Here is a 6,022-nt window from a genome sequence, read left to right as displayed (position 1 = left end):
CCGCCGCCCCTGCCGCCGCCACCGCCCCTGCCGCGCCCGCCGGCGCCGCCGCGTGCATCCCATGAAGGGCCGCCGCCGCGGCCGCCGCCGGGCGGCGCAGGCGCCAACCCGCCGGGCGCGCCGCGACCCGGCGTGTAGCCCCTGCCTGCGCCGTGGACGGGGGCGCCGGCGTACCCGGGAGCACCATAGCCGGCATGGCCGCCGTTGGCGCCGCGGATTTGTGAGGGTGGCGGCCGGGGGCCGCCTGGAGCGGGCTGCCCCTGCCAATGGTATTGGGGCTGCTGCCGAATTTGCTGCTGCTGCTGGTAACCATCCTGCGCATGGGGCTGCTGGGGGTAGCCCTGCAGTTGGTATGGAGGCTGCTGTTGGTACTGGCCTTGGCGCTGCGGCGGCGGTTGCTGCTGGTGCCACTGATGCGGCCCCTGCGGCTGCATCACGTGCGGCGCGCCGCCGTCAACTTGCCCAGCACAGAGGCAAACCTAGCCAGCTGCGGAGCCCAGCAAATTACAGCCCAACCAGACGACGTAAGGAACCAATTTGAACTGTCCCCAAAGCTTGAGTCTGCAGAAAACGGTCCGCTCAATGGAGGTGCTTCAAAGATCACTTGAACCAGATCAGACGTGTGTCGGATGCGAATCACTTGAACAGCACATATGTCGTCGTCATTCGCAATCCATCACTGTGCACTTTTGATCGTATGGCACTAAGGCAGATGGCAACTGAGCAACTTCGGAAAATTTTCGGAATGCTTGCGCAGAGGAGGCAACCTGCACACTGATGATATGCAGTAGAAACTATAAAATTTTCTTCAGTTCCAGCTAGCTGAAGTCTCCCTCCCCCTGCTTGCACCACACTCACTGGTTTGAGTGACTGGCCGCCGTCAGCGGGCGGGGGAGATATTTCGGTTTTGCACTTTCGTTATGATGGGCCAGGCCTGGTGAGCAGTTCATGTCCATTGATTGTTGTTGAGAGCGAGAGGCGTGGGCCGGGTGCCTCACCCAAAACCGTGCACCCTTTTGTGATTCTACCGGCACTGGGGCTGTCAATGATTGCGTGGGTGTTACTTCTGGTTCGTGCACCTTCACGATGATGGCTACATCATAACAGGGGGGCAAAACTGATAAGATTTCCACCATAAAAACATAACTGAAATCAGACAAGGTCCGACGACAAACACATACACAAGCAGGCACAGGCATACGTCAGGTGTGGTATTTGCCAGTGAGGAGCACGAGTGGAAACACTATCAAACACTGCACGGCCAGGCCGGCCCATCTGCACCCCGGCACCACAGCACCTGTCAGCACCAAGCCCGGCGCGGCAACGCAGCTAATGGCCGTGCACGGGCCAGCCAGTGCCGCCGCGGGCCGCGCGAACGCTGCGGAGCACGGCTCTGGCAGCTGCCAGGTACGAGCCATCATGGGCAGGCCTGCTGCGGTGCAGCCTAAGGCCGCCCAAATGAACGCCGCGGCCCTCTCGCCCCGCAGAGCGGGGCGATACATGCGGCTGCCTGCCATGCCCTGGATCTGCCGCCGCCGTTCGCGCTGTCGGCAGACCTGCCACGAGCCTGGCGGAGCCCACAGCGCGCGGCAGGGGGCCGCGACGTGGCGCGGCCGCCCCCAGCCGCCAGCGACACCGGCAGATTGCAAGGCCATGGAAACCCGCACGAGGCCAGGCCGTCCCTGCCCGCGACGCCCCGCGCCCCCGCCCTCAGCGCCGCTTGGCGCGCCCCTGCTTGACGAACGCCCACGTGACGTGGATCGTCTGCTCCAGCAGCTTGGTGCCCTCGAGCTGCTTCGCCGCCTCGCGCGCCTCCTTCTCCGTGGCGTACTCGATCAGGGCGTACCCCTTGACGTAGCCGGTCTGGCGATCCAGGTTTAGGTAGACGTTCTTGACGTCCCCATACTCTGCAAACGCCTCGACGACGTCCTCCTCCTGTGCCTCCTCGTGGAGGCCCGTCACAAACAGCACCCACCCCTCGACCGACTTTGCGGGCCCCGACGCGCCGCCGCCGCCGCCGCCGTCGAGCGAGTCGTAGCGGGCGTTGCCGCCGGGGTCCTCGTCGCGCGCGGCGTCGCGGAAGCCGCGGCCCTTCTTTTTTGACAGGATGGTGTTGCGGAGGTCGCCGGCGTCGAGCGTCGCCTTCTGCTCCTCGTCCTCCTGCATTTCCTCCTCGGCCACATCCTCCTCCGCCACCTCAAACTCGAGGTCCGCCCTTGATTGGCGAGGAGGGAGGGGCGCGGGCGCGGGCGCGGGGGCGGGGGCGGCGGCGGCGCGAGGCTTCAGACCGGCAGCGGGCGTGTGCCGCCGGTGCGCGTGTGCTGCGCGCTGCTGGGACTGGCCCCGGCGTGGGCACGCCTGTACTGGCGGCACAGTGCTAAAGTGTGACGTAAACGACATGCCCTAGATGGTGCAGCCCGCGCCTCACATGATCGCTGTGGCGAGAGCCGGGCGGGCCCGCTGCCTGGGGAGCTGAGAAGTGGAGTCTACGGTGCTTTCTACTTGAAAGTTGCAACAACAAGCCACTGAGCGGCTGGTGGGGAACAGGCCCGCTGGATCACGCAGGGACGATCTGACAGCAGGTCGCGGTCTGGACGATGTTTGGATTAGAGACTATACGATACAGCATGTGAACTACGTCTCCTTGACACTGACAAGACGCGAACAGCGCGGGAAGAGAGGACGGCGTGGTGACATTTGATTCTGCGATTTGCCTCGCGCTTCGCCGCATAGTTTTCTGCAGTTGAAAGTCAATAAACTCTGCGTTAACCCAAACACAGCGGTGGTATATCGATACGCCAGTTGGCCCCCTACCGGGGCCTGCGGGGGAGTGCGCAGGGCCCTGTACTCGCCGAGGAAGGTCAGTGAGGTCGCATAATTGTTTCCTCTCTTGTAATCTTCAGCCAGCCGTGCGCGGCGCTCGCGCCGGGGCTGGGCGTGCAGCGGCAGGCGCAGGGCGGTCAGACGGGAATATGGCACACCACCTGCACGCGGGAGCGGCGGTCTGGGTCCGGCGCCCCGCAGCGGGCGTTCAGAATGGCGTAACGGCGGCGGCTTCGGAATGGCTGCCGGCGGTGGTCACGTCCGCGGACGAGGGCGGCGCGGCAGCCGTGGCACTTGAGGGGTCTGGCGAGGTGGTGGCATGCGCCCCGGCAGACATTGAGTTGCGTGGCGATGACTCATGCGTGCAGGTGGGAACCTGTAGGGGAGGAACTAGGGTCATGCGCACGGTTGTAGCGATGATGCGCGCGCATGCCTTTGCTGCGGCGCGCATGCGGGGCGGTTGGCATATGCGGGTGTGGGGCAGCCTGCTTGACCGCCGAGCGCGGCCAGTGCCGCTCAGCCCCCGGCCGCTTTGTGCGCTGCGGAGACATTGGGGCGCCCTGCTGGCTGGTTGGGAGGGCGCGCCCCGGCAGGCGCCTCGCCCCGCGCCGCGTGCGGCTGCGACAGCTCGCAGTGCAGCGCAATCGCACCTGCCCCCTAGCCAGTGAAGCATGAAGCCTGGTGGTGGGCCCACACTTCAGCCGACGCAGCTGTATCGTTCGTGCATATTCACGCCGCCAAAGCCAAACACGCACACAACCTTCCCCGCCGGCCCGCCGGCGGGGAGGCCCCATCCTGTCGCCGCCCCAAGAAAACGCGCCGCCGCCCGCCCTCGACCCCAGGACCTGATCCGCCTGGCGCACCTGAACGAGCCGTCCGTCCTGTCGGCCCTCGCGCGCCGCTACGCCGGCGGCCAGATCTACACCAACACCGGCCGCGGCATCATCATCGCCCTCAACCCCTTCACGCCAATGCCACACCTATACGACGCGGCGGCGATGGAGGCTTACAGATCTGAGGGCGCCGCCGGCGACGCGGTCGCGCGGGCGCCGCACGTCTACGCGGTCGCCAGCCAGGCTTACTGGCGGATGCGGGGCGAGGGCAAGGGGCAGGCGCTGCTGGTGCGCGGGGCCGGAGCCGCCGCGGGGGGCCCTGTGCTTGGGCTGGGCATGCGACCACGCCCCGGCCGGCTTTAGGCGCAGCGAGCGGTCGAGGCCGGAGGAAGCGTCCAGCCCCCTCCTGCGCGGCGGGCGGGGTAGGGGTGAGGGTTTGAGGGCCGAGCTTTGAGGAAGACAGCAGGCGGGACCGGGCGACCACGTGTTGGCTTTGCCGCCCGCTCGCAGGTCACCGGCGAGTCTGGCGCGGGCAAGACCGAGACCAGCAAGCTCATCATGAAGTACCTCGCATTCCTGGGGGTGAGTCATCGGCCGGGTGTGAAGTGCGGCAGCTCTGCGGCACGGGCGCGCGGGCGCACGTGAAACCTTTGTGTAGCCGCAGCTGCTGCGCACCGCCAGCATCTCTACCCCATGGAAGCCATGCGCCCCTCCCCGCAAAACACTCGAAGGATTGTCTCCCTCGTTCTTAGTTTTCAAACTCCCGCCCCTAAAAAACGCCTGTCGTCTTGTAACCAGCACCGCGCGCGCCCCCGCGCGCGACGCCAAACCCCCGCAGGGCTACAAGTCCAAGGACAGCGACGACGGCGACGCCGCGCGGCCCAGCGTGGAGCAGCGCGTGCTGGAGAGCAACCCGCTGCTGGAGGCGTTTGGCAATGCCAAGACAGTGCGCAACGACAACAGCTCGAGGTGGGTACGGCCGCCATGCACGCGCGACGGCGGGCGGCGCGAAAGCAGCGCAGCGGCGCGGCGCGGCCCTTTGATGCTGCGGTTGGGCGGTGTGGAGCGGGGCGTTGCAGGGGCCCGCGCTGGCCTTCACATGGCAAAGGGGATTCCCAGTGCTGCGACCCCGCCAAGCCCGGCTGGCCGCGCCCCGGCGGCGGGCCTTGCTACGGCTCCACCTCGGTGTCCCCCTGCGCCACGGCAGGCTCCTGAACCGGCCGCCCCGCCCTGCACCTTGGAACGCCCCAACAGGTTTGGCAAATACATCGAGCTTCACTTCTGCGCCGCGGGGTCTATCAGCGGGGCGCGCATCCACACCTACCTGCTGGAGCGGTCGCGGCTGGTGGCGCCCAGCAAGGGGGAGCGCAACTACCACATATTCTACCAGGTGGGTTGTGTTGGGGTGGCGACGGTGGGGTAGGAGGAGGGGAGGGGAGGGGTCGCGGCGCGCATGAGGGTGTGGGTGTGTGTGTGTGTGTGTGTGTGCGTGCACGAGCGTTGTGGGTGAGCAGCTGCCCTTGAAAGCAGCTGCGCCCACCATCTTGCGGCATCCCCGCCGCCAACCCCCATCCTCATCTACACACACACGCACAACCCTCGCCCGCAGCTCCTCGCCGGCGCGACCCGCGAGGAGCGCTCCCGCTGGGCCCTCGGCGCCTCCGCCGCCGCGCACCGCCTGACCGCCGCCGCCGGCTGCCTGGCCCTGCCCGGCGTCGACGACGCGCGCGACCTGCTGGTCACGCGCCACGCCATGCGGGCGGTGGGGCTGGGGGCAGACGAGCAGGAGCGGCTGTTTTCGATACTGTCTGCGCTGCTGCACCTGGGTGACGTGTCATTCGACCCCTGCCCCGACGGCGGCGACGGCTGCGCCGTCGGCGGGCCCGCCGCCGCGAGCCTGGCGGCGGCGGCGGGGCTGCTGGGGTGCGGGGCGGCGGCGCTGACTAAGGCGGTGACGACGCGGACGCGGGTGACGCCGGACGGGCCGATCGTGAGCCCGCTCGGCGCCAAGGCGGCGGCGGAGACGCGGGACGCGCTCTCAAAGGTGTGTGTTTTTGTGTCCAGATGAGGGTGCCTTTTTCGCTGCGGCCTGCTTCGATCGCTGCCAGTTGCAGGGCCGCAACGTGCCGCACGGCCCAGGCAGCCCGGGCCGCGGCGCTGCTGCCGCCGCCGCTGCCCCGCTTCGGCGGCCCGCCCGCCGCTGCAGATCCGCGCCGAAGAGAGGGTGTTATCCAACAAACACCCCGCGGCGCCCGCGCGGTCAACGCGCCGCAGGTGATCTACGCGCGGCTGTTTGACTGGCTGGTGGCGCGCATCAACGAGGCTGTGGGGGAGGACCTGGTGGGTGCTTGAGTGGGGCCCCCGGG

The 6,022-nt window shown here is 67.8% G+C and overlaps 3 protein-coding genes across 3 annotated transcripts; 1 reads left to right on the top strand and 2 right to left on the bottom strand.

The window, feature by feature from the left end:
• Positions 1 to 22: 22 nt before the first annotated feature.
• MNEG_13060 (hypothetical protein) lies at positions 23 to 434 on the bottom strand (the record flags this gene model as incomplete). Its single annotated transcript, XM_014038470.1, has 1 exon — positions 23 to 434. A coding segment is annotated over one exon (412 nt), but the record flags the coding sequence as incomplete, so codon positions are not given.
• Positions 435 to 1,710: 1,276 nt separating this feature from the next.
• MNEG_13059 (hypothetical protein) lies at positions 1,711 to 2,166 on the bottom strand (the record flags this gene model as incomplete). Its single annotated transcript, XM_014038469.1, has 1 exon — positions 1,711 to 2,166. One exon carries the CDS (start codon positions 2,164 to 2,166, stop codon positions 1,711 to 1,713), a length of 456 nt encoding a protein of 151 aa, XP_013893923.1.
• Positions 2,167 to 2,972: 806 nt separating this feature from the next.
• MNEG_13058 (hypothetical protein) lies at positions 2,973 to 6,008 on the top strand (the record flags this gene model as incomplete). The annotated part of the gene is made up of 7 exons (XM_014038468.1): positions 2,973 to 3,191; positions 3,666 to 3,944; positions 4,167 to 4,238; positions 4,495 to 4,625; positions 4,911 to 5,046; positions 5,266 to 5,700; positions 5,796 to 6,008. The coding sequence occupies 7 exons, from the start codon at positions 2,973 to 2,975 to the stop codon at positions 6,006 to 6,008; spliced, it is 1,485 nt and encodes a 494-aa protein (XP_013893922.1).
• Positions 6,009 to 6,022: the final 14 nt, after the last annotated feature.

The sequence above is a fragment of the Monoraphidium neglectum genome (assembly GCF_000611645.1).
Source record: "Monoraphidium neglectum strain SAG 48.87 unplaced genomic scaffold scaffold03600, whole genome shotgun sequence".
Lineage (NCBI taxonomy): Eukaryota > Viridiplantae > Chlorophyta > Chlorophyceae > Sphaeropleales > Selenastraceae > Monoraphidium > Monoraphidium neglectum.
The sequence above is the reverse complement of the archived record's forward strand: the minus strand, read 5'-3'. Positions and strand labels throughout refer to the sequence as shown.